The following is a 27,472-nucleotide window of genomic DNA, read 5'->3' as shown; positions in this document are numbered from 1 at the left end:
CCAAAAAGTTAAAGTTTTCGTTAAAACTGAGCCTTTTTTTAAGTCCTTAAAATATTTGAAAAAATCAAAAAATTACTTAAATTTACTTTTAACATATTTGTTCATAGTAAAATTTTTTTTTTACATCCTTTAACAACTTTTGTTAGAAGTAACTTTTCTCTAAATTAGTTATTAACTAAAAACTTTATTATTTTTAAGATTGTCAAATGATGCTAAAAAAAAAACCTGTTCGACAAAAAAAAACAAAAATTTGTTGTTGATTCGAAATTGAGGGCAAATTTTTAAAAATTGCCAAAATTTTATCTTTTTAACCTTTCAAATTTAGTAAAAAGAAAAAAGCCTAATTTGCCATCTCAAAAAAAATTTTTTTTTGTCTGAGTTTGTTGCACGAGCTGTTTTTGACCACTTTGACCCTCTCCAGTATAGATAAATGAGTGGTGGTGTATTTACAGGTATTAGAAAATTAATTGTAGCTGCAAAGTATTTTGTGTAAGTTTATAAGTCTGTAATAGTGAGAAGATTTTGTGAGAAATCTGTTAAAGAAGGATAACGATTTCTAGCAAGAAACGATTTCGAAAACTCTACTCTTAAAAGATCATGAGAATCATTATTTTGCTATCTACATATATTTGCTGCTACAAATGTTTTACGGCTAAAAAAATTTAAATGAAATCTGAATATCAAATTTCTGGTCAAAAAGTGGTTTCTAAAAATCAAGATGTTTTTGATAAGTATTCTTAAATTCTTGTCCAGGCTTTTATGCTAAAAGTAATATATTCAAGCTCTGTCGGATTTTATGTTTTTAACAGATGTTATTAACACATTCCACTATTTTTTGTAATAATTAAAAATTTTCAGACCAAATCTTAATCAGTATTCCAGCAGTGTTGATTTTATTTGTAACAAACATGGGGAATCAATTATGCATTACTTATTGTTGAAATATTTCATAAAAATTTGCAAAAGAGAGTTACAAATAAAGAAAGACTAAGCTAAAGAATTTCATTTTTACTTCAATGAATTTTGCAAGAATTTGAGAATAGTCATCTTGTTGATTATGGCTACGTTAGAGATGTATATTTTTAGATAAAAGTCAGATTTTTTAAAAAAGTTTTTATTAATTACAAAGAAGTAAAAGTAATTTAAGCAAATTTGGTGTTTATTAGATTGACTACTGATTAAACGTGCAGTGAGACCAAAACTGCATAAGCTAAAAAACTAATTTGGTACCAAATATCTTTAATTTTATTCTATTTTTCAATATAAGGCTTTATGAATAAAATATGAAAACAAATGAATAGAGCCTCTCTCTCTCTTTCTCTCTCTCTCTCTCTCTCTCTCTCTCTCTCTCTCTCTCTCTCTCTCTCTATATATATATATATATATATATATATATATATATATATATATATATATATATATATATATATATATATATATATAGGCTTTAAAACGTACTTTTATACTCAAAATTACATTATTAAACAACTCTTGTTGAATAAAGGTTATACAGATTATAGGCTGGTTATACATCGGTTCAGAGAGCGCTCATCTTTACTTTTCTGCTTGTTCTTTTTCTAAAACGAATGTTTTGTACTCATGTGTGAAAAATATTTGAACCTGAAGTCAATGATCAGTGTCAATATACATAAAACCCTCAGTAAAAAAAAATTGTTTTTCTCAAGTATGTGCTGTTATGTCTCTTGCTATCTAATATCAAAAAGTCTATTTTTCAGCTAAGCTCTTTATTAGTATCTTTTTTTTTTCTTAACCGTGAGTTGTTGGTAAAGTAAACTGTTTATTGACGATTCATATGTTTACTATTAGCAACTTTTTTAAAAAGCGATGTATTTTGTCAATTGTATTAGATTTATTTAGAGATCTGAAGATGATTCAACTTGGATGGCTTGGAATAAGCTTTTGTTTGTTAAAGATAATTTTGACCTCAGGTGATGTTGATGTAAGTAAAGAAGTCTTTATAAGCCATTAAACTAGTTGAGCGTTGAGCTATCATTAGTTTTAAGTTGGATTTAATGTACTAATATGATGCAATATTAAAATTTTTATCAACTTTATCTGGGATCATTCTGTGCTTAACGTTTTTTACTAACTAATAAATGTAATTTGGCTCTAAAATATCCGCGTAAGAATTTCTTGACACTAAAGTGGAAAATTAATTTTTATTACCAAAACAAATTCCATTCTACATTTATTCAATTCGACAGTGACATTTTTTTTTTTTTTTTTTTAACTAAGCGCCTTGTTCAAGGATTAATAGCCTAAATAAGTGCAAAATATTAAAAAATAAATACTAAAAAATTATTTTAACTGGAATGAGTTTGAATAAATTTGAATAAATTTGCATATGAATTTTTGGTTCTCGCATAAATTTTTAAAACAATGTTTAAAGCAATAATAAGTTAAACAAATAAAAAGTTTCCTACTTGCAATTCCTTGGCAAAACTATTTTTCTCACAGCCATAAATTTCATGAAAAGCATTTAATATGGTCTATTTCACAGTGTATCATTAATAGTTTTAATTAGAAACACACCTTTAGACTAAGTTTTTAGTACGCTACAGTCTAAGGACTGTAAAAAACATATTGGTACGAGCCGGCAATTTATTTAAATATATCTTAATAGCCAGTTTATAATTTTTTTTTTTGTAAACTGGCTAATAAGTAATATTCAAATAAAATGACGGCTGTTCTAGATAAAAGTAATATCTCACCAACCGTTAAAGATTTCGGGGAAGAACAGAAGAAGTGAATATTTTCTAAAACTGGCATTCGCAACCATCGAACACCAGTTTTTTATTATCGCAATTCCGTTGTTTCGAATTAACATCAAAATTGCCAACAATATATGATGCGTTATGATAAAAGTACTGGGATTTGCTGTTTTACATGATATAATAGGTTAAAAAGAATATAAGAATTACATTTCTCCTCATCAATATTTTAACAAAAGGTTTTACAAAAAAAATGGTGACTATAGAGAAATTTGACATCTTTACTTATGAAAAAATAAAAATTCAAAAAAAATTAGATTTGGAAGATAATCTTATTGATTCCGGTGACAGCAATCTTAGTTTTGCTGCATTAAAAAAAACACAATGAATTAACTACTACATATTAGGGGGTTGACTTTTTCACAACTATACTTGGGCATAGTGCCAAAATATGACATTCTACATTAGATTACCGATTTTAAAAGTTCTATTGACTCAAGTTACAAAAACGTCCCCCGTAATTAGAAAAATATGCTTCTGTTTGAGAAATACATAAAAATCAACAAGCTAAAACTCTAAGTTAAACAAGATACAATTTAAAAGTTGTTTTTGCAGAATAAATCTATAGCTCATTTTGTCTATATCTCTGGCATGAATTTCTTGAATAACTTTTATGGCTCTTTCAGTACAAATATTGGGTCTCTGAGTTCCTTGTATTCTGTTGGGCTCCTGTGACCGAAATCTTTTTAAGGTCTTCATGGCTGAAGTTGAAGTTATTGCTTGTTCTAAATTTTTAAAATCATGTTCTGAGTATTGCATGTCAGAAAACCAAATATCAGACCAAGTTGATGCAATCAAGTCGTAAATCAAGCGCAATTGATTATTATCCGATTCAATTAAAATAAAAGCCAGAAGGGCATAAATTGCTCATGAATTCCATCTGGCATTGTGCAACGATGACAGAATTTTGAAGTTTATAGCTGGAAAGCTGGCATTTACCTTCATGTATAGGTAATTTTGTACCAACTCAAGACAAAACTCCGTGTCGTCTCTCCATTTATTAGTCTTCACTTTAGAAATTTTTTCACCTTGCTTGAAGCTTGACTTCAAATTTTCATAATTTTTGTGCAGGTTTTCAATAAATTTGTAGTGTAATTCTGACGATTTTGACACTCTTTTGTTAAGAATTTCCTTCATAGTATGTTTAAAAATTTTGTCCAACACATGATGCTGACAACTAATAAATTGAAATGGTTCAAGATTTTTTCTTTCAAGTTCTCTTTGCTGTTGAATTATCTCCATATACTCCCAGTATTCACACTTGCAGTATCAAATATTATAACTTTAAAACTTCTCCATAATTGAAATTTATCCAATAATTCAACTATTCCACTGTAAATACTAATAGCTTTCCCATCATCTAGTTTTAAATGGCTAGTTTCACCTCCTTTTCTGGACTTTTTAAAACCAAGACTTGATACTCCTTCTCTGACATTCTTTTACCGTCAAAATATAACACCCAATTCTCATTTTGAAAATTACTTATCATGTGCTTTTCCATTTTTTGAGTTGCTGACATTGTAGCTCTATAAACCCCAGATTTAGATGGGGCTTGTATTGACACCACATTCAGATAAATATTTGAAAACTTCTGCTGATTTCCTTATACTTAGTTCTGACTTCTTAACTAAGTTAACAGCCGCAGCGGTGTTCTCATATTTTCTCTTAACTTTTTTGTCTGGAGGAATATAATTAGAATCTTGCTTCTCATTTTGCTCCTTGCCTTCTTCATTGTTATCACTGACCTCTACTGTATCTGTTTCAGGTATGCTAGATCTCTTCCTAACAGCCTTAGATGGATGTACTTTAACAGTTTTTGATGTACAATAACCAACTTGACCATTAGTATCCACTTGTAAGAAATAAAATGCTTCGTTTTAGTTGCTAAGCCAGTTACCATTTACTTTAATTATATCAAATAAATAATCCCACTTTTCTTCAAGACATTGTTTAAATTTTTGAACTGAATGATATTTGTTAATAAGAATTTCCAATTTTTTTGTTATAGACCTTTCATTTGTTTTTGGTTTGAGCCATAAATCAGAGAATTCTGCGCCAACTCTTTTACATCTTGAATAAACTGACTTCTCTAAATTTGATAAGCAAACAAACCGACCAATAACAGAATAAGCTTTTGACATTTTATTCAAATTATCAAGTGGCTCTACAACTTTGGGTTTATGAGATCTTGTTGATTTTGATTTCTAAAAGTGGACTTGATTTTGAGACCAGGTTTTGATATTTTCAGGTTTTTCAGCTATCTGCGAGCTTATTCTTGACATTTCTAAAATATAAAGTATACGTTAACTATAATTGTAAGTTACATATGAAGCTTAAAATTAAATCTATTTTACATTTTAAGCACACATAATTAACTTATTTTAGTTATATTAGTTGTAGATTTTGGTAAACACAAAATAACTGATTTGAACACGCTTATTTTGACAGCAAACGACAATTAAAGACAATTACCATTATTCGTATCATGCAAAACAATAAAAAATGTATAAAAAACGTAAAAAAGGTTATCTTTTTAGCTTGTTTAAAAAAAAAAAATTCAAAAAAAAAACCGTTTCTACAGGGATGTTTTTGCAACCACAGATCTGAACCATGTATTTCTATAAACAATTTTAATAATGTTAGCTTTTAAAAATATACCCATTCATTTTTAAGTGAAAAAATTTTGTTTTTTTGGTTAAAAGAATTATGAACTGAAGTGAATTCTATTCAACTAGTTCCTCTTTTCTGGAAAGATTTAAGTAAAAAAAAAAAAAAAAAAAATCCTGGAATCAAAGTTGTGATGATCTTTCTGGATGGATATTCTCTTTTCTGGATGGATATTCTCTTTTTTATTGTAAGTAGTTTGATAAATGTAGAAAATTTTAACCCTGATGTTGATTTCCACATACGTTTAAAATTATGACAGAAGAAAAACATTCTACTCTATTCCAAATCTGATATTAAGCGTGCAATTATTTTGATATCAAGTGTGTATTTGTTTTGCAAGCTTTCGTGCTTGGCATACTCGTAATGCTTCTAAGCTATTACCACATTTTAAATCCAATTTACAAACATTTAGTGTCCATGTATATTTATTTGTAGATGCCAATTTATTTTGTGTCAGTCTGGTATGTGTATCAGTAACATATCTTGTTAAATGGTAACTGTGTATGGTTCGTGTTAAAGTTTTTCTTAATTTTATAATAACCAAATGTTAACTTTCTACTTAAAAAAATTTTTAAATGTTGATTTTCTATTTAGAAAATCTCTTAATCTACTTAAAAAAAGTTCTAAATGTTGTTCTTTCGCTTCTTTTACATTCTATTTAACATTCTATTTTCGCTTCTTTTGAACATTTAATAAATGCTCTACATCTTTTACATAAACAACTTTGTTAAAATTTTACAAATAATAGTAGTTAATCAAATTCTGTTCTCTTAACGACTTTGGAAAACTTGGTCAAAATATTAAACCATTCCCAACATAAAATTTCTAAAACTTTTTTAAATTAACTTATCTCTATCTTTATCTTTAAAATCTCATCAAAACTCTTCTTTTCCCTAAGATTGCATCCAAAACTTCTTCAAGATTTTCTCAAGTGTCCACAAATGTATTTTATATCAGGTGATTGTCTTTCTGATAGGCGAACTTCGTAATTTGCCTGAAGAATTTTTGTTCCCAATGCTTTTAAAATTGATTGCACTATTATCAGCTTTGATATGATTGAATGATTAAAATCTTTAAAATCTACCATTTTTGTAATTTTTGTTTGTTTTTGTTTATAAACTTTTTTTACAACAGTTAATTTATATGATGTCACTCTAGGCTTTTTTTATTGAAATTTTATCAACATTTTAACTTTTTCTACTTCTTCGTACTTTCTTATCTCTTAAAATTTCTACTTTTCATTTTATCTACTGTTTAACTCTGACTACTGTTGGAAAATGTTGTAAGTAACGAAGTTTACTACGAAATGATGGTTTTGAAAAATTCTGAGGGCAATAGAAATTGAGAAAAAAATGACAAGTGATCATTAAAAGTATCTGATTTATTACGTTTAAGGATGATACACATTAGCATCCTCTTGTTCAATTTAATACATTTCAATAACCGTTCTCAGCTCTTTTTAAAGTGTTTCAATCTCCGCCCAGACTATAAATGAAAAAACCTCCTCCTCTCCATTCCTGTTTATACTAACACTTCTCCCGTTTCTCCTTTATATCGATATTTCTTTACAAACTTTATTACTTAAACCTAGTAAAAAAAACATGGAAGAAAAACAAGCGATATATTTAAGGTAAGAGTCTGCGTCTCGGAATCTTTTCTCGAAATGAACCGAGACAAGCATAACGAGACAAGAAATGTCCCGGAAAAAAATAACTAGAAAAAGGAAAAAACTATCCCGGAATAAAGTTATTAATCCGGAAAATAATTTTGTCTCCGAATTCGTCAATACCCCTACTATCTTTCTCCTCTAAAAATGTTTCTCTCCCTCATAAAGAAATTTAAGGAAATTTCCCTTCTGACGCATATAAGAATAAAAAAAAAGAAAATAATGATAAATTGAAAATAATGATAAATTAAATTAAAAAAATCTAATTTTAAAAGGAGAATAAATTTGTTCTGTCAAATTAAACAAATAATTTTGCATTTCTCTTCCTCATCTTAGAATTGTTTTGCAATATCTCCATCTAGATCTCACCTACTCCTGTTATGGGAAAAATGAATCCTTCTCCCACCTCCTTCCTAATAAAAATATAGTTCTTATAATGGTTACATCCTTCCTTCCCACATACATACCAGACAGTGAGGACATCTTATGTATCATATTTGGCAACTTGAAAAGCTTAAGGTTAAATGAGGGTAATAAAAATAAATACACCTTATTAACACCATATTCAAATTATATCATTATTCTTACATGCACACTTTTATGTCATCACAACCTCTCTCTCTAAAAAATAACTCCACTCACTTTTAAAATTTCTAAGAGATATCACCCTTAGTGTCAACCAGTTATCAAATTTTATATGTATTACTAGGGTAGGTCTAAACCTAAAAATAAAAAAAGTGTTCCCGCTGATTACTTGGCTTTTTATGCAGCATGAAGAATTATCACAAAAAAAATTGTGGTTACCAGTTTCAGCCGACCCAATTGAGTTTATATGAAAAACCTAAAAAAATTGTCAAATTTCTTAGGTTAAAAATCCTTAAATTCTTCATAAAATACTTAATACACTAAAAGATGCAGAGTTTGATTTTAAATAATGTTTGTTCTACGAAATTTTCTTGAAACACCTACGTTTAAAAGTTATTTACAGAAAACTAAAAACAAATGAACATTTTTCCAAAAATTAACTCATTTAATATCAATTAAGTTGATTTTCAGATTGCAACATTTTGCAAACTTGTGAACTATGACAAAAAGAAAAGAAGAGAAAAATATGAAACAGATGCAGCAGGTTTTATAGAAGAAGAAAGTCATTCATTAGATGTACATCAAAAAGATCACAAGAAGCAAAAATTGAAAAGAAGTTTCTATTAAAAATTACAGATGAAGATTAAAAGTTTTATGAGGTTTTCAAATATCCAAATCCAAAATTTGTCATACTAGACAATAAAGTCATTGATGACTTATCAACTGAATATTACTATGCTTATCGCATCTGTTGGGGTGTAATCACAGGGAACATAAAGGATGATTTGGCCTTTTTATTATGTAATCTAAAGCTGATAAATTTCAAAGTTGTATGTTGTTTTAAAATGACCCCAATTTCCCGATGGCACACACCACCGGTTTTTAGACTGGTTGAAGAAGATAAAATACTTGAGTTTATTAAAATACCACTTAAGTTGAGACATGAGTGCCACAGCCAAAATGCTGAAAGACATGTAAGACATACATACATACATACATACATACATACATACATACATACATACATACATACATACATACATACATACATACATACATACATACATACATACATACATACATACATACATACATACATACATACATACATACATACATACATACATACATACATACATACATACATACATACATACATACATACATACATACATACATACATACATACATACATACATACATACATACATACATACATACATACATACATACATACATACATACATACATACATACATACATACATACATACATACATACATACATACATACATACATACATACATACATACATACATACATACATACATACATACATACATACATACATACATACATACATACATACATACATACATACATACATACATACATACATACATTCATACATACATACATACATACATGCATACATGTATGCATGCATGCATGCATGCATACATGTATGAATGTATAGAACTAAAATTGTTCAACAAAACGTAGAACTAAATTTTTTATTTACAAAAGTATGGAAGGGGAGTGAAACTTCTCAGAAAATCACCAACTAAAAATTACTGCAAAACTACGTTTAATAGACTATCGAAAAAGAACAATGAGTAATATTAGTATGTAAAACTTTTTGTTTGAAAAAATTTAGTTTCTTCTGATAAAGACAATTTAAAGAATTTATGATATAAGTAGTAAAGCTGCAATTATTGAAAGTAAAGTTGACAATTTCGAAAATATCTTGTACAATAATGTAAAGTCTGTAGAATCTGAATTTTCAATTGCAGATTTACAGGTAAATGAAGAAAAAGCTTAGAGTATGATAAAAGTTTCTTAATTATCAATTAATGTAAGAGGATGCCATGAAACTACGAATGCGCCCAGCTTGGTAACCGTTTTTTATTTGGTTTATCACATTAAAATACGTCTTTAGCGAAAAAGAGTTTAAGTCTGAACAATTTTTAGTGTTACGCTTTCGCAAAATTGAGAAAGCATGTCTTTTTCTTTAAAAAAAGCGTCTAAATTTGTTCACCCTACGCGCAATAACTGTTATTTTTTAAAAGTATTTGTCTATTGCAGGATATGTAAAGTAGTATATTTAATAACATTGGATAAATATTTTTAGGTGCCAAGGAAAAACAGGTCAACAATAAAAAGAAATCAAAATAATCAGGATGAGGCAACTGTTCATGTTTTTAAACTTGAAAAATTAAATAACCAAGGTAAGGAACTTTTATTTTAAAAAGTTGTTTATAGCACTTAAATTTCATCATTAAAAACGTCGTTATTTTTCCCTTTTTATTTAATTATGGTTTGTCATTAAAATTTTTATTGCTTTTAATTTACTTATGGTATTTTATGTTTTTTCATTAACACTTTTATTGGTTTTATGTTATTTAATTTTCATGGATTTCGTTTTTTTTTTTTCTTTTCTACTTTTAAACTTTGTTTCAAAAATCTAGATTCAAACTACTTTGGTTATCCATTATGTGATGGTTTACCATTTTGTAATGCATATATGACAAAATGGACAAATGATGAAGCTATAGTTATGTGCAGAACAATTGGTCTTACTAACACAACATATGCGGAAGTAATTTCTGTAGCAGATGCACCTTTCGAGAAAGCTAAAGTTGATTTCGTTAAATGTAAAGGTGATGAAGATCATATTGCAAAGTGTAACTTCACTTTTAGGGAAACAGACTTTGAATGTAGCGAAGTGCCCATTATAATTTGTAAAGATTTTGCAACTCTTAAACTTGAAAACACAAACCATCGATATCTTCGGCCTCTGTTAATGGATACCAAAATTGTAGTACCAACCGGTGATGTAGAATATATAAAAAACACTGCTAGACTAGTGTGCAATCATTATCATAATACAATTTTTTTGGGAAGTACATTAATTTCAGAAAGTGTGGAGTCGTTTAATTACAAAAAACAAAAGCTCTTTCTAATTGGTAAATGTTTGAATATTCATTTAAGTTTGGAAGAATGTGTAGAAGCTCATTACAAATCCTCAAAATATATTGAAGAAAATGATAAAGATAAATATAAGGTTCTAACGGTTCAATGCCAAAAATGTTCGCCTGGAAAATTGATTTCTATTCTCGGCGATGCTGTCAAGAATGAAATTAATGCAGTGCAAAATGCACACAAAATGTTTACACACGATTGTAAGGAATCAAATGATGCACAACAATTAACAGATACACTAAAAGAGTTAAACTCTTTTTTTGAAGACGTAGAATATCAAAAGACAGTTCAAAAAGGAAAAACAATAGTCATCAATACAGAAGTTGACGTGTTTCAAATCATTAAAGATGATTCAATTCAAAAAGAGTTCAAAGACCTGCATAAAAAAATTGAGAATGTAAGTGATAAACTTGCCAAAAAACTTGGTATATATTTTGGTGAGTTGGCGTACTATGATAATCAAATTGCTTTTTCTGATATTTCATATTCTTACCAAGTTTGGAATTCTGCTAAAGCAGCATTAGCTCAAAAAACACAAGAATTAAAGAATCATTTGGAAGTAATTTTAAATGCTGCCCTTGTTGTATCAGGTGTTGATATAGCATCTAATTTTATTCAATTGATACTTTCAACCTTCTCTTTATTTAATCCAGTAGAATACATTACTGAAACTGCTGGTCCCATTAATGACGTGATGGATAAACTTAATACGTTTGCGGCATCAGTGAATAAATTCCACTCTGTGCTTGCAATTAAGGAAAGTTTAAACGGTCTAAAAGATCTAGTTGAAATTATACGAGGTAAAGTAAGTAATAATCAGAATATGTTTGAGCTCACAGATAAACTTATAAAAAATGGTCAAAAAAACGCATTCACACTTAAAGAGGCGAAGGTTTTTCTCAAATATTACAACGATTTTGAGCCTGCATTAACTAATAAAGATATAGAAAGTTATAATGAATATATGTCACAAATAATTGAAGCCTGTTGTTCAGTTATTGAAAATCCAGAAACTGCTGCGGCAGCATTTACAACAATCGTTGGAAAGGCAAAACCTATGTGTCCAAAAGCAAAGCTTAGTTTTGCATCAGTTAAAGCTTTTTATCTCGACATTGTTACACAACAATTTGCTTTAATGGACAGTTTTTCTAGAGCGGCAAGATCCAGGGTTGCTGAAAAAAATGCAAAAAATCTCAGAGATTCGTTCAAAAAAACCTGGAAGCACAACGAGGTAATGAAGAAAATCAATACGTACAAAGCGATTTTTTTTCATCGCACTCATAGAATTAGTTTAATTGATGAAGCCTGCAACTATCTCACATATATGTATTTTGGAGAAGAGCCTGATGTTTGCAAAACATTGCGTGCAAATCCAGATGGTGATATGACGATACTAAGTAATTATAAAATCAGGAGCATGTGCAGCAGTGAAATAGCAGATAGCATAAACCGTGTTGTCCGTATCCCTGCAAGAACAATCAGTAAAGGTAATGATGCAATTAGCTTATTTGATTTATTCAATATGGACGAACAAGAGGGTACAAAAGGGACTACCTATTTTCGTATTCCTGATAAAAATTGGCTGATTGAAAATGGCTGGCTTGAAAAATATGAAGGAGAAGGTCCTTTTTTTTTACAAAGTTTGAATATTTACATACCAACCTATCTTTCAGCTAAAAAACAAAGAATGCAGTTGAAAATTACTGCTTTAGAAATGGAATTAAACTCAAAGTCATACTTACTTAATAGTAAAGGAACGGAATTTGTTAACAGATATTCATATAATGATAATTGCAATGAAATGCCTATAAACGATCCCTACAAGATGGCTTGTAACAATAAAAGTGAAAAAATATGCTTAGAAACTTCAGGAAATTACATGCCTAGTGAGCAAACAGATCTCTTACCAAAGTTAGAAAGTACGCTTTGGAAACTATCATTAGAAAGCAAGGAGAACCTCACTTCACTTTTTCCTGCAGACATAACATATCTCTACGGAAGTGTAAAAATGTGTTTTAAAAAAATAATTGGAGAGAAAAGAGCCCGTCGAAGATCGGTTGCTCCACAAACTCGTGAATGTTGCGAAACAGGTAAATGGTATAATTCACAAAGAGAAGTTTGTGAAGATTGCACAAATGGAGTAGCGCGACTCTACGATTTTTATTGCGAGTATTGCCCTGCTGGTTATGAAAATAAAAGTGGTTTGTTCGGATGCAAACCATGTGCTATCAACCATTTTAAAGAAAAAGGTGGGCCAGGAAAATGCATCAGTTGTTCAAACGGAGAAGTAGCTCCTTTTACAGGCTCAACCTCTTGTCAATCAGTTTTAAAAGTAAAAAACAGTATGAGTTAAATAAACATTTTCATTTTCATTGCTATATTTTCATCCTGGAACTTAAAATAGCTTTTTGAAACAATTGCTCTTTATTTTTAGAACGTTAGTTTAGTTTGAGATCGTTTTTCGATATATAACTGACATGTTATTGGACTGGAACTAATTATATGTGTAATAATTTTTGTCACAGTTTCGAAAGGATAATACAAATATACATAACTTCGATTCTGCCTACATATGATTGACTCCAGCAACATGCAACATCAAACTATAGTTGTAATAATTTCTGTTTTGAGGAATTAAAAAAAAATTCTTTTGATCTTTTGAGCAAAAGATCTTTACCACACCTTATATTTTTCATACCATAAAGTATTGTTTTCTTTCAGGTGGTTGGCATTTCAAGGGCTACTTCAAATAATCTATATTTTGTTTAATTTTTTTTGGAAAAGATTAATAAAATATTGATGTTAATTTGTTTCGAATGAGAGAAAAAGTGCACAATAGTTCGCAATTTCTTTTTTTTTTTTTTTTTCTCCTTAGAAACCTTGATCCTTTGTTCTGTCAAAGGCTCCAGTTAGATACTATAGTATCTAACTGGAGCCTTTGACTGGAGCAACCTTGGTTAAACCTTTAACTGGAGCAACCTTGGTTAAACCTTTAACTGGAGCAACCTTGGTTAAACATATATATGTTTAACCAAGGTTGCTCAGTAATCTTTCCAAGTGTTTTGTTTCTTGGAAGAAATATTTTACTTTCGGTTTTATCGCTATTGCAGTTACTTCAAGCTGTGAAATATTGTATTATGGTATGTTTAAGTTAGGACTGGAAGGAATGGAGGAGTGAAATAGTTGCATTGAGAATGAGTTGAGATTACTGTGAGGACTATTTAATCGACTTTTCATTTTTGTCGTTTACAAGGTACGAATGAACTAGTTTGTAGAATTAATGAAAACAAAGAATAAATAATAAACTAGAAAAGTAAGTAAATGTTATTTACCAATTATAACCGTTATGAAAAAAAAAACAAAAAAAACAATGTTAACAAAATAAATAATTTGTTAAATAATAAGTATCAAACAAGTTCAGCCCGTTTACTTACAAAATTAAATGTTAAATTATCTGGCTCTTTCTAAACTCTTTATTATGTCTGCGGGCTAAATTCTAATATGACAATCGTGCGTTTGTCATTATGTAATGGATTTTATCTGTTATATGACGGATTTTATTCGTTGTTTTAAAGTGGAGAAAGTTCATCGTATTACATAAAGGTTTTTCATATCTAAACATGGAATAAATTAGGCCGGTTTAACATTACATATACAAATTCAAGTCATTAAATTGCCTTAGCCCAAAAATGGCTCCACTCAAAAAGAAAGCAAACATATCCTTTTTTAAAAAGTGTTTAAGTTAGGTATTTAACGTATTTGTTTATTTATAAAATTAATGTAGAAAAGAAAGGATGCACCCGAATAATTATCACTTACATGGCGATCGGTGCTGAATAAAGGACGAAAAGCGATTTTAAAAATAAAGTTTATGAGCTTCGTTAAAAAAGGGTTACATACGTTGGGTTGGTTAGTCTGAATTGGAAACTTGGAAAAAGATTCCAAGAAAAGGAGAAGAGTTTTTAAAAGAGCAAAAAAGAAGCTGCAAAAAAGATACAACAGCGATGACAATAATGCAAGTAACAGCAAAATTGATTTTGAATCTAATATAGCATGTTTGGTTTGCGATGAACTTTATTTGCTATCTTACTATAAAATACTATGGATTTACAATCAAAAATGCTGATCTTGGTGTCTTGGTTTACGTTCAAGCCTACGATAAAGAAAAGAAAAGGTTTATTGTGAACTATGTTTAAAGACAGTTTATCAATTTAAACTTTTTACCTATTTTTTTTACGATTTTCTACGCAAATGTTAAGATTTCTCCAAATCATAAATCTAATGAAAAGCACTTTCTACTCGCCGTGTGAACTAAATGGAATTAGTATTTAACAGGTCCATGTAGCAGCGCTCATATGGGCCTGTGCCGGCTACGCCAGTTCTGGCGATACTATTACGGGACATTAAATCTCCATTAAAAGCACGCCGGAGCCGATATGAACCATTGTTGTACCGTAAAAGATTCATCAGAGCTGGTTTGCCGATTGCAACTGTCATGTGGTCCTTTTGCGGCATCCCAGTCCTGGAGATCCAATAACGGGCCGACATATATACACAGATTGCATGCCAGAGCTGGTTAGCCTCAACTGGACCACTGCTATCAAAATATTACTTGATAGCGTATTCACAAAATTTTGGAAACAAGTTTTGGACTCTCAAGATGACGGCGGGATAAAAGCTTATATGAAAATATATGAAAATTATAAAACTGATAACAATGAAGTTTTATATATTAAGTTCAAATATTGATAAATATACAAGTTTTTAATAAAAATCTATTTTTTTGTTTAACATAACTTTTTTTTTGCCAAAATATTTACATAAATTTCAAATATAAATATATATTTTTTGGTTAACAAAACTAAGCATCGGCGTTACCGCACCGGCGGTAAAAAAATTTCGGTAAAATGCGGTAAAATGCGGTAAAACGCGTAATACGCATTTTTACCGCAGTGGGGTAAAAATGCGTATTACGCACTTTTACCGTATGCGGTAAAAATGCGTATTACGCATTTTTACGCTTTCTTGTAACAGAAGACGGTAAAATTGCGTAAAAATGCGTAAAATCGGTAAAAATGCGTAAAAATGCGTAAAATGCGTAAAAATGCGTAAAAACGGTAAAATTGCGTAAATACGGTAAAACTGCGTAAAAGCGGTAAAAATCGGTAATTTCGGTAAATTGTGATAAAAGTTTGTATAAGCGGTAATTATTATGGTAAAAAATTACTTTGTTTTTATCAAGTCAGATAGTTGTTAAATAATTAATTACCCTCTAAAATTAAATTAGTCTCCTATATAAGCTTGACAAAAGTCAAGAAAGACTACCAACCTCAAAGTTCTTCAGTGATCTGATTAGTATACCAAAATCACTACCGAATCAAACCATCTTCAAGAAACAATGTCTCTTTGGAATTATTTTACCAAGCTAGACAGAGAAGAGGATAACATCTCTGGCTCTGGCAGAAAATCAGGATTTGCTGAGTGCAATAAGTGCAAAAAAGTGATTAAGCTGTCTCAAGATAGCACCAGTGGAGTTAAAGCTCATTTAAAGTAAGTGTTTTACTCTTACTATAATTTAGTATATTTTAAACCACTGATCTCAAAATATAACTAGATAGCGTATTCTATTGTTGTTTTCGAAAAAATATTGAAGCAAAAATTGGCCTTCCAAGATGGCGGCGATCAGAGCTCTTAGCGGTGAACCGATGTACATCTAATAAGACTATTGCAATATGAAAGAAAATAATTAAACAGTTTTGAAAGAAAAACAAGACAATGAAACAAATTTTTAAAAAGTTTATAGAAATGAAATGATTTTTAAAAAATTAGACAATTAAAGAAATTGTTAATTTAAATGTTAAAGTTCAAAATATTCGATATAATTTTTTTATGTGCAATTTACGATTAAATTAATATTTATGTATAACTTATGTACCTTTTAGTTCTTAGTTACCCAATACAGTGTGCTAGAAGGTTGATAACACAACTGAATGGTAAGCGGCAGTGGTGTCTACCTACAATTTTGACAAATTTTATATTTTCAATAACGCAACATGCAGTTGTGCTACTAACCTTCTCAGGGCGTGTCTAGGGGATGTCTGCTACGTCGCTGGACATACCCAAAATATGTATCTTTATATATTTTTTCACAACTTCAATATTTTGAATAAATATGATGCGTCGGTAGATAAAAGCAAACAGAGCGAATAATTATAGCAAACTAAAGCAATAATTAAGCAAACTATACAAGGTTAATTGTTCGAACGGATGGTAAGAAGTTATTAATCCGGGATAACAGTTAGATTTACGATTTGGTATTTTATTATAGCGCTTTTCAAATCGAGAACGGTCTAAAGTTTATTAAAAAACGATTTATATATTAAACGGAGGTTGTTTTAATTTTTGACTTAAACAAATTAATAAAAAACTTGAATGGGCATACCTTTTTTATTAAGTTATAAAGTACTTCATTTTTTAAATATTTTCTTTTGTTAATTTAAAAAAAAATAAAAGTTATTATTTCTTAGAGAACAAATTCCGGACTTCCATTTCAATTACACCCTTAGTAAAGTTTTAGTCAAATTCTTTTGATATTTATCATCAGGAGGAGAAGACTACAGTTAACAACAAGCATATATTAAAATATATCAATGGACATCCCCAATTGTTTTATACAAAGCTGTGTATCTTTTTAATTACTTGCATTTTGAACAATATAAAAAGAAAGTAAGGGTTTTAAACACTAAAAATTAAATTCGGACTTACGTTTGTACATACACTAAGCCGTCTTACCTCATATATGCGTTTCTCAATGAGGAAGGGGGGGGATGCTAAAATTTAACATTTTTGGGAAGGGGTTAAAATTGCGACTTATCCAAAAAAATTCCTGTACAGGCCCCTGCTTCTAGCACAAGCATTGGGTAGTTAAGAACTAAAAGGTACATAAGTTATATTGCAAATGCTAATTATTTTAAATTTGAGATTTCTGCACAAGTAAACAAATACTTTTTCTTCACTACTATTAAACAAACTAAATTGAAACAAACTAAAATTAAAACTCCTACTTAGTTTTACTGAGAATCTGTATTTTATCATATGTGCCCATAATTATGAAAGTGGTCTAAGTCAAAATTAAAAAAAAAATGAATTTATCACTTATTTCACACGACATGATTTTAAACTAAATATATTCAATGTAATTTTTACGATATCGTCAAAAATGAACCTTTAAAAAGTAGTTGTAATTACAACGTTATACGGAATTTTTAATTTATTCAAATGCGAATCATTAAATATCTCGAAATAAGAAATATGACTTAGACCACTTTCATAATTATGGGCTCATATTTATTCTAAAAAACGAAAAGCAGAAAGTTAACATACAACAAGCTATTGTAAGAATATGTTTTGTTAAATAAAAAAATATTTATACTTGAAGTTTATGTAATTATGTAATATTCCGTTATTTTTATGAAAAAAATCTTATGCTAAACAAAAAAATAGATTTTTATTTGAAACTTATCAATATTTGAGCTTAAGATATAAAATTTGATTATCATTAGTTTCTTAATTTTCATATAGCCGTTCGTTGTATCCGCCGCCTTCTTGAGAGGCCAAAACTGGCTTCGAAAAATTTTGCGTTTATATGAATAAACGAGCTGGCCCGGATAGCGATCCGGGCTAGTTTGTTTATTCATATTAACGCAAAATAAAATTAAGTTGAAATAAGGACAACGTCGAGATCTCGGTAAACGGGCTGGCTCGTTTGCCGAGCCAGCCCGCTTTCCATTTAAAGAGGCCCTAACTCTAAATTTTCACCAGTCAACAAAAAAATCTATTAAAATGGCTGCCCACAGTTTAAAAACAGAACCTCTGATCACGTGGTATTAGTTTAAACTTTTATAGCATTTGTTTAATAAGACTGTACTTCAGGATAAAGTAACTACTTCACGCGTTGACAAATTACTAAACAAATTACACCAAGGTAAAGGAAATTAGTTGTCGGCACGAACAGATTTTCATCATTTTTTCAAGATAAATATTTGTAAATTTGGGAACTTTTTTCGTGTAAACAAAATCTGTCAATGATAAAATAGATCTGTATGGATAATTTTAAAATGACTAAAAAAAGTATAGCGAAGTATAAAAAAGCTTAAATTAAATTTTTTATTAAGATCTGGTTTCATTCAACTCCTTGGTCCTTCATTCACCAGCCTTAATTTTGTGTATTTTTTTAGTATTTTTTCCGACATGTCGCCATTTTTTGCCTCGGCTACTTTATAAGCTCCATAATTTATATTCCTTAATGCATTATTTTTTTAGTAGGTGTATTTTCTTATAGGCTTTTTTATAATTCATTTGATAAAGCATAACCTTTTAAAAAGTTATTCAAATTTATAATTATCTTGCAAAATGCGGTCAGATATTTCATGTTTTCGCTTTTCATATTTCATATATTATTTCAATTGTCATAATAAGCTCATAATAACCCATTTGTTTTTGTCAAATAAAAATTAGTTTATATATAGCTGGTAAATCATATTATGTTAATATTAAATACTTAGTTATTCTTGCGGTTTGCCATAAATTGACTTTGCTAAATTCTTTAAAACTGTGACAAATTATTTTTTTCTTTATTGTATTTACATTCATTTTATGTATAAGTTATTTATCCTTTACTGTATATATTTCTGTTGTTAAACATAAAAATAGAAAATTCTATAATATTCATAAACTGGATGTCTACAGCAATATAATAGATGGAGTAATTCCCTAGACATGAAACCATTGTGCTCTAGGTAGCTACAAAACAATTTGATTTTTGTATTATTTATTTTATCTCAAGTTATACATGTACTAAGGTAGTCAAGCAAATGATCTCAATTTCTTTTCATTGTCCGCGTTATTTCTTAAGGTATTAAGAATGTCTATCTATATAAAATTAAGCTTAAAACTTGGTTCTTTTGCTGTTATCTTTAATAAATGAGAGGAAGTTGAAATGACTGGTTAGACGAGTCCAAAAATTTTCGTTAAATCCGACAGACTTTAATATAATTTAATTTCTATTGCTTAAAACAAAAGATTTCTAACTATGCGCAACGAGCATGGTTCGCAAAAAAAACAATAGGTTGCACGTCCATTTCTTATATGTCCATGGTAAAATGCAACATGATAAAAAAAAAATTATTTAGAATTTTTAAAAAAACACTAATGTGTCTTGTGGTTCATGTATTTATTTTTTATGAACTATCTACTACTGAAACATTGTAATTCGCATCCTTTTAAACATATATAATTCCACTATTTTATTTCAGATCCTGCAAGTCGATAACGAAAATAAAGAGAAGAAATTTCAAGAAAAGAGGAATGCTCAGGCAGAGGCTGATAAGTCCAGTACCAAAAGAAGATATTTTGGTCCTATTAATAAAAACAAAAGGCATGATAACCTCCCACATGATGCATCATCAAGTCACCAAACAAAAATGGACGACTTTACTGAAACAATAAAGTGGCCTTCACAAAGTGCTCAACAGTTGGAATTTGATACCATCCTAACCCTTTCACTAGTTCTCTCTAACCTCCCGTTTCACGTTATTGAAACTGATGGCTTCAAAATGCTGCTGAATTATCTTTGTCCACAAGCCAACCTAAAAAGTCCAACCACCTTATCCAAATTCAAGCTACCAATGATTTATCGCAATCTAAGACGTGATGTAAAAATGAAAATTGAGAGAGACATTGCGAAATGGCAGCTTTCACTACAGATGGATGGACTGCAAGAAATGGTGATCCCTTCGTCTCCCTTATATTGCATTATGTTACCAAAGACTTTGAACTCAAAAACTTATCTTTGGATTACCAAAACTTTATTGGGAGACATACAGGGGTTTTGCTTGCACAAGGAATAGACCACATGATTTCTCAATTTCCTGGTCTTCAGAGGGAAGACCTTTACAAAGTGGGTGTTACTGATGCTGCAGCCAACATGAAGAAAGCAATCACGGAAAGCAAAGAGATCAGTGATCATCTAACCTGTGCCGATCATCTGCTCAACACTTGTTTAACAAAGGCTGTAGAAAAATCAGAAGGAATCAATGGTATAATTAAGAAATGTAAAGGACTTGCTCAAAGGACCCACCAAAGTTCATTAGACTGGCAGGACATCAAGAAAGCGTGCGTGGAAGCAAATATAGAACCAGTCAAGATCATTCAGCCAATTGTAACAAGATGGAATTCTAACTTTATGATGCTTAAGTCAATCCTCAGATTGAAGGCTGGTTTAATGGTTGCTCTAGAAACTCTAAACAAACCAGATCTTCAAAGTTTGATTCCGGATGAGTTAGAGTTTATTAGTATTTACAACATTTTACCATTTCTGGCAGAATGTAAGCGATGCTCTGATTCCTGGTCTTCTGAAAATCTAGTGACTGCATAAAGTTCAAAAAGACATATTAAATCTCCACTTGCTTTGCAAAAGAACCATAAATGACATTGAAGAGCGTGACCCTCAAGTTGCAGAGTGCCTACACAACTTCATGAAAGAATTTGAGAAGGGTTTACCTAATTATGGCGTTGGAGTCAAATACTATAATGTGGGTTCACTTCTGCACCCATATTATAGAGGATATACACTCAAAAATATTGCAAACAGTGAGGAAGGGAGGGAAGCCGCCATCAAGGAATTGGTTGACAATCACCCAACCACAATCCAGTTCTGCGAGTCATTGGTTGATGATCATACTTCGCTAGAAACATCAGATCTTGACGAAACTATGGATCCAGTGGACCTTGAGTTTTTGAAAGACAGGAGGCAGGTTTCAGCGCATCGCCCTGGGACTTCACAGCCTAGCCAATCAAAGCTCAAGCCACCCTTGATGCTTGAATTTGAAAAGTATCAGACTATGGCCTTACCTGAAAGGGATGTGGATGCTTTAGAATGGTGGAAGCAAAATAAAAATGAGTTACCTTTGCTAGCTGGTCTGGCTAGAAGTTACTTGGCTATACCTGTGACTTCTGCTTCATCAGAAAGAATGTTTTCAGTAGGAGGTAGGACAGTTACTGATTTTAGACATAATGTAAAACCAGAAAACACTAGCATGTTAGTTTTTGTGAGTCAAAATTACGCAAGGGTTCCTTCTAACCTCAACGATTGGGAAAAAACTTGCGAAGAAGAGCCGTATGAATTACCACATGTCACACCACCAACTAAGAAGACTCACCAACAGGGAAAATCACATAGTCAAACTGAAACTAAAAAAAGAGGTGCACTTGAAAAGGCTTCTCCAACTTTATCAGATACTCAAACTGGTCCTGAACCTAATAAGCAACAACAGCTACAGTTAGATACTCAAGAGAGTCAAAGGACTCTAGCTCAACAAGAAGGGTATGAAGTGACTCAAGGTAAAGACCAAACTCAAAGTGTCTCTTTGTTTATTCCAATGACACTCCAGCACAATCAAAGTAGAATCAAAAAAGCAAAATTAGGTAATATAATGAAGTCGAATTGGAAGGGGAATGAGAAAAAAAAGTACAGAGCATCTGAGCTTGCAAACATTTTATTAGAGACAGATGATGATATATCTGATGATTAATTTTTTATCAATAACTTGTTTGTTTAAAACTGTAAATGTAATATTTACTAATAGAAATACAAAAAGCAATTTAAAGTATCTTTTTTTAGTTTTTCGGTAATCAGCAAAAAAAGAGGTAATTTGTGATAAAATGCGGTAAATCGTGATAAAATGCGGTAAAAAGTGATAAAAACGGTAAAAAGTGATAAATGCGGTAAAATTGCGTATTACGCATTTTTACGCAAAATTACCGCGGTAATTACGCATTTTTACGCTTTTTACGAAACATATCGTATTATGATACGATACGATAAGGTATCGGAATGTGCATATCGTAAGTTTTTTTATATTACGATAATATCGTACCCAAAAAGTTTGCACGATAAAGTTTCGATATTTATCGATTCATTACGATATTTATCGGTCAATTACCTAAATATCGTAACTCATATCGTAACTCAAACGATAACGATACTTATCGATTCATTTCGATATTATTTTTTCCGACTAAAAAAATAATTTTTTTAAAAACCTAAATACTGTCATAAAATTGCTGACAAGTGCACTATTTAATGTAAAAAAAAGAAATAAACAAAACTTTATTTGTAATTTTGATTTTTTAATTTATTCAAGACTTAAGTTGAAGCAAAAAACAGCTAAAAACAAAAAATAATTTTTTACTTGATAAATTGTTGACGTGACATGTTTAACACGTTAAGGTTTGTGCCTGTGACTTAATATAAGAAAAAGATTAAAATTTAATCTCAAAGTCAAGGTTTATTGAAATCACTAAATCACTATATGGCAAATTTTATAAACTTTAAGCAGTAAAATAAACCAATGACGCCACTAAGGCAATGAACCAATTTAAGTTAGTCATCCATTTCAACTGCTGATGTAAGAGTTGAAGTAGGAAGTCCCTGACTTGAAGCAGCTGAATTCTGAGAGTTATTGGTAGAAGCCTCTTCAAACAATTCCTCTTTTTCATCCCGACTGGTTAGAAGCCATCTTTTGATCTGGACCTTAGGGTAGTTTTGCTGAATGTACAACAATTTTTCAACTTGTTCAGGCTGCAATTTTGTTCTTTTATAAGAGACAATTCCACCACCGGCACTAAAAGCTCTTTCTGAAGATGCTGAGGAAGCAGGTACACATAGCCATTTTTTAGCAGCTTGAGCAAGGAGAGGAAATTTGTATTTATTTGCTCTCCAAAATTCCAGCACGTCCACACCAATAACCCCTGGAAGTTTTTGAAATATTTCCCATTCAGTGACAATGTCCGACTTTGGAGGTGGAGCCGGACCAGAATAGGAAGTCATAAGTGCAGGAGCTTCTTCCATTCCAACATTATAGAAAGGATCATCTTCCGAAACATGACCTTGGACTTCAGCATGTAACCGTTCATTAAATAATGTTGTTGCAGCAATCCATTCCTGATAAGCATTGGATTGAGTAATCAGTGCCTCATAGGCTTCATCAAATCCACCCAGTTTTTTCAGAGCTCTTCCCTTGTACAAGGGATTAAGCAAGTTGGCAACGGAGTAAAAAAGGTTTTGACAACCAATGTCCGGAAAACGAACATCCAAGTTTTCCACCAGCTTTTGGTGAAACATTTGTGCTGTTGGTGATCCCGCACCAGCCTTGATGAAATCCAGGCATTTATGCCTCAGTGTGTAAAAATGTTTGAGATAACGAGGTGAATGCTTACTTCTTTGTCTGCAGAGAAACATTCTGAAATCTCAGCAACTCTCCTCAGAATAGGCAAAATTTCGTCATAAAGATTGAATTCATCTTCTGAAGGAATGACTGGAGCTAGTTTGGTGTCATCTTTTCCAGGATTGTCTCTAATGGAGCTGAGGATACGACGCATTTTTACAATGCTTTCCAACATCATAAAAGTTGAATTCCAGCGTGTTTTTTCACAGGAGTGATGATTTTCACAAATTTCAACTTATCCTTGCTAACAACATCACTGTCATCAAGCAACAGCTTTAGCTAAAAATTAAAATAGAATTATAAGAAACATAACATAAAAGTTGATTAGTACTATTTACTATAATAAAAAACTGATATTAACTATGTTATGTTTTTACTTTTTAAATGTTAACATTTTATCAGTTGAAAAATTTTGTCACACAAAGTGTACTAAGAAGTTTATATTGCGCTTGTATTGTATTAAACTATAAACTAAATTACTATAAAAGCGAAAAAAGATGTTAAACTAGTTACCTCTTTTTTAATTCTTTGCTCAAAGATGACTTGTGGCATCTTGAACTTAATTCAGTTGCTCTTTGGATTGCTTCGTGAAGATCCAAACTGTCAAAACCTTTTGTTTCTTTGACAGTTGCTTCAACTGCCAAATTCAAAAGATGATCAGCACACAAAAGAGATGCATCTATAAAATTGCACTTGCTAATTGCCGCCTTCATATTAGCGACTGAATCATGGACACACACAACGGACGAAACTCCATTATTTCCGGCCAACTCTGAGACATTCCTGAAAAGCAAAGTAAAATTAGTTGTTTGCTTTTTGATGTTTTAAAATATAAACAAATACTTTTGTTGTTATTTTAGATATAAATAAAAGTATTAATTTGTGACATTAACTTTAAACTAAATGGCGGATTTTGCTTATCTAAATAATTCAAACGATTAACTTAATTTACAGAAATTTTAACCTAATAAAAATTAAATACTAAAACATACTTATCCAGACGAAGAGCAATGGCTTCAGCCGTATGTCGTCCGGAAAACGGAGAAACTCCAATCACAAACATCCTTAATCGGAAGCCTTCATCACATAGTGCAATGTACTGGCTTGGTATGCATCATTGTTTCTACTTTGCCAGAGGTCAGTTGAGATTACAAATCCAGCGGTCTTTGGCAATTCCTCCTTTAGAATGTCATCCACACAGATTTTCACATTTTTGTACAACAACGGCAACCTAAAGTTAAAATAAAAAATTATTGGTATTTCTCGTTACATATCAATTTGGTTACCAACTAAGATAACCCAAAAAAAAATTGGTGTGGATTGGTCTTAAAAAAGTAGCTTTTTAAAAAATTTAGTTCTCTTGGAACTCCCATTGAATTGACTCCCCACAATAAAATTTTATTTAAAACAATTAAAATTTTTCGTACTTGAACCGGGAGTATGTTGTTGCAGCCTTCACATTCATTTTTGGGTTGCAGTAGTGAACAAAATCTTTAAAAGCTTCATGCTCAACCAAAGAGAATGGCAAATTTAAACGGGCCAAAAACTTGACAATTTCAATGTCTCCTCTGAGCTGCTCGTTGTCTTGTGGCTTGTATTTGACCCAATGCTTTAGATTTTGGACCTTTTCTGCTGATGGTCCGGAAAGTCTTCCTCGTTTAACTCTACTGCTCAACATTAATGGTGTCTTATCATCTCGGACCTGCTCATAAGCCTCGTCTTCATTGTAGGTCTAAAAAAAATATGAAACCCATTAAAATACCTAATATTGAAACATTCATCAGAATTTATCAAAAGTTATTGATATTTATCGTTAAATCTTGTTAAATCTTGGTATTGTAATAGTTATAATAACTAACACATATGAAAATAAAAGTTAATATTTAAATTAAAAAAGTAAAAACGTTTGTAAACTTTATTGCACCTGTTTTAACTCATCAAAAGCAACATGGCGATTTTCCTCCAGGGCTGCAAACTGAACAGGATGCTTCCTTGTCAAATGTGATCTCATGCCAGATGTGTTCCTGTCCGCCAACTTGCAAATTGCAAAACAATACTTGCATTTTGCAGTAACAAGTCGCTCTTCATCTGGTGTAGTACTGACCTCTTCATCAAAGTGATCCCAAATTTCGCTCCTTGACCTTGGCATTCTTCAAAATGTTGTTCAATTACAAATTTAATACTAATTCAAACTAAAATTTTAATATCTTTCCTTATAAAAAAAATTTATTTTAAGAGCCTAATTATGTACATCTAAGTAATTTAAAGAGTATCCAAAAAACCTTTTCCCAGAGAGTTTTTAAAAACGTTTTTATTACAATTAGCTAGTTAATTTCGGTTCAGTAGAACCGTAATTAAAACCGTAACCAAAACCGAAACCGAAGTTTGAGTGAAGCCGAAATCGAAACAATCTGAAACATGAAAGCCAAATCAATATCAAAATAACATGAAATAACTATTTTACTTAACAGTGTCTCATAACTCATTACAAAAACTTATATATTATTCAAATGCATCTATATATCGATCGATATTGTAGTTTTCTCGCAACACATCGATGAGATGACAACAATATTCTCTTCAAACAAAAACCTATCTTTACAAATTTAGTCCTTCTTTTATACCAGACAATATCCCTCAAAAACGTCATAAAAACCAACAAGATTACGGAATTAATAATTTTGATAGTTGTTACAAACAACTATCAAAATTATTAACATAACGTTCTAACAAATTTCGCAACGGAACAACTTATCTCTATATATCTCTATAGAACAATCCAACTGTTTATTTTTTTAAATAAAAACATACCGTTGTGTGACCTAACAAAGTCCTATGCTTTAAGAAAGTCCTAATTTAAGAAATGACAAGTTTCGTATACATAAAATAAACATTTAAAGAAAAAAATTTAGTTATTTTATCTAACTAGATATCCAGTTTAAACAACAGAGTTATTTTCCGCAAATGATTCTTTTATATATACGAAATTTGTCAATTTTTAATTTAGGACTTTCTTAAAGCATAGGACTTTGTTAGGTCACACCACGGTATGTTTTTATTTAAAAAAATAAACAGTTGGATTGTTCTCCTAACTGCCTGAGCCGTTTTTAACAACTTAATCTAAAAAACGGTGTTAAAAAATAGGCGATTATTATTTTTTATCAATATTTTAATCAATAAATTGAGAAAATATATTGCAAAATATTTTAACTTAACATTTAGTTAAATCTAATACAAAATATTGTAAAATATCTAATATAAAACAACTTAACATTTAGTTATATCTAATACAAAATTTTGTAAAATATTGAAAAGTTTTGAAAACCAAACGATATTTTATCGGAACGTATCGTACATATCGAAACTCAAAAATATCGTTATACAATTTTTATCGACAAATTATGCGATATTTATCGCTAAAAGCGATAATGATATCGTGCATATCGGAACCCAAACGATATTTTATCGGAATCATATCGTAACATATCGGATAT

The 27,472-nt window shown here is 30.4% G+C and overlaps 3 protein-coding genes across 6 annotated transcripts; 1 reads left to right on the top strand and 2 right to left on the bottom strand.

Annotated features, from left to right (window-relative positions):
* Positions 1–1,569: 1,569 nt before the first annotated feature.
* On the top strand, positions 1,570–13,538 carry LOC145181607 (uncharacterized). Of its 4 annotated transcripts, none has more exons than XM_090100150.1 (4): positions 1,570–1,684; positions 1,879–1,960; positions 9,842–9,938; positions 10,179–13,538. In XM_090100150.1, the coding sequence occupies exons 2-4, from the start codon at positions 1,889–1,891 to the stop codon at positions 13,043–13,045; spliced, it is 3,036 nt and encodes a 1,011-aa protein (XP_089956276.1). In that variant the 5' UTR covers positions 1,570–1,684; positions 1,879–1,888; the 3' UTR covers positions 13,046–13,538. The 4 variants fall into 4 exon arrangements, with proteins under 4 accessions (XP_089956276.1, XP_089956277.1, XP_089956275.1 ...); XM_090100151.1 differs by having other exon boundaries at positions 1,660–1,773; XM_090100149.1 differs by having other exon boundaries at positions 1,666–1,735.
* Positions 13,539–22,549: 9,011 nt separating this feature from the next.
* Positions 22,550–23,992, bottom strand: LOC149883139 (E3 SUMO-protein ligase ZBED1-like). The gene has a single exon (XM_090101020.1). It carries the CDS (start codon positions 23,990–23,992, stop codon positions 23,135–23,137), a length of 858 nt encoding a protein of 285 aa, XP_089957146.1. The 3' UTR covers positions 22,550–23,134.
* A 1,069-nt stretch (positions 23,993–25,061) lies between these two features.
* On the bottom strand, positions 25,062–26,236 carry LOC149883138 (E3 SUMO-protein ligase ZBED1-like; the record flags this gene model as incomplete). Its single annotated transcript, XM_090101019.1, has 3 exons — positions 25,903–26,236; positions 25,406–25,710; positions 25,062–25,209 (listed from the first exon to the last, which is right to left on the bottom strand). Coding segments are annotated over exons 1-3 (678 nt in total), but the record flags the coding sequence as incomplete, so codon positions are not given.
* Positions 26,237–27,472: the final 1,236 nt, after the last annotated feature.

The sequence above is a fragment of the Hydra viridissima genome, unplaced genomic scaffold (assembly GCF_058129835.1).
Source record: "Hydra viridissima isolate aposymbiotic clone 2 unplaced genomic scaffold, HvirCarnegie_v1 scaffold_10, whole genome shotgun sequence".
Lineage (NCBI taxonomy): Eukaryota > Metazoa > Cnidaria > Hydrozoa > Anthoathecata > Hydridae > Hydra > Hydra viridissima.
The sequence above is the reverse complement of the archived record's forward strand: the minus strand, read 5'-3'. Positions and strand labels throughout refer to the sequence as shown.

Bases quoted from the DNA above. Each gene is read 5' to 3' on its own strand.
- LOC145181607 (XM_090100148.1), top strand. From the start codon at position 1,814: ATGTTTACTATTAGCAACTTTTTTAAAAAGCGATGTATTTTGTCAATT. The intron at 1,961-9,841 runs GTAAGTAAAGAA...AAATATTTTTAG, and splicing joins TGACCTCAGGTGATGTTGAT to GTGCCAAGGAAAAACAGGTC. The intron at 9,939-10,178 runs GTAAGGAACTTT...TCAAAAATCTAG, and splicing joins TGAAAAATTAAATAACCAAG to ATTCAAACTACTTTGGTTAT.
- LOC149883139 (XM_090101020.1), bottom strand. From the start codon at position 23,992: ATGTTTCTCTGCAGACAAAGAAGTAAGCATTCACCTCGTTATCTCAAA.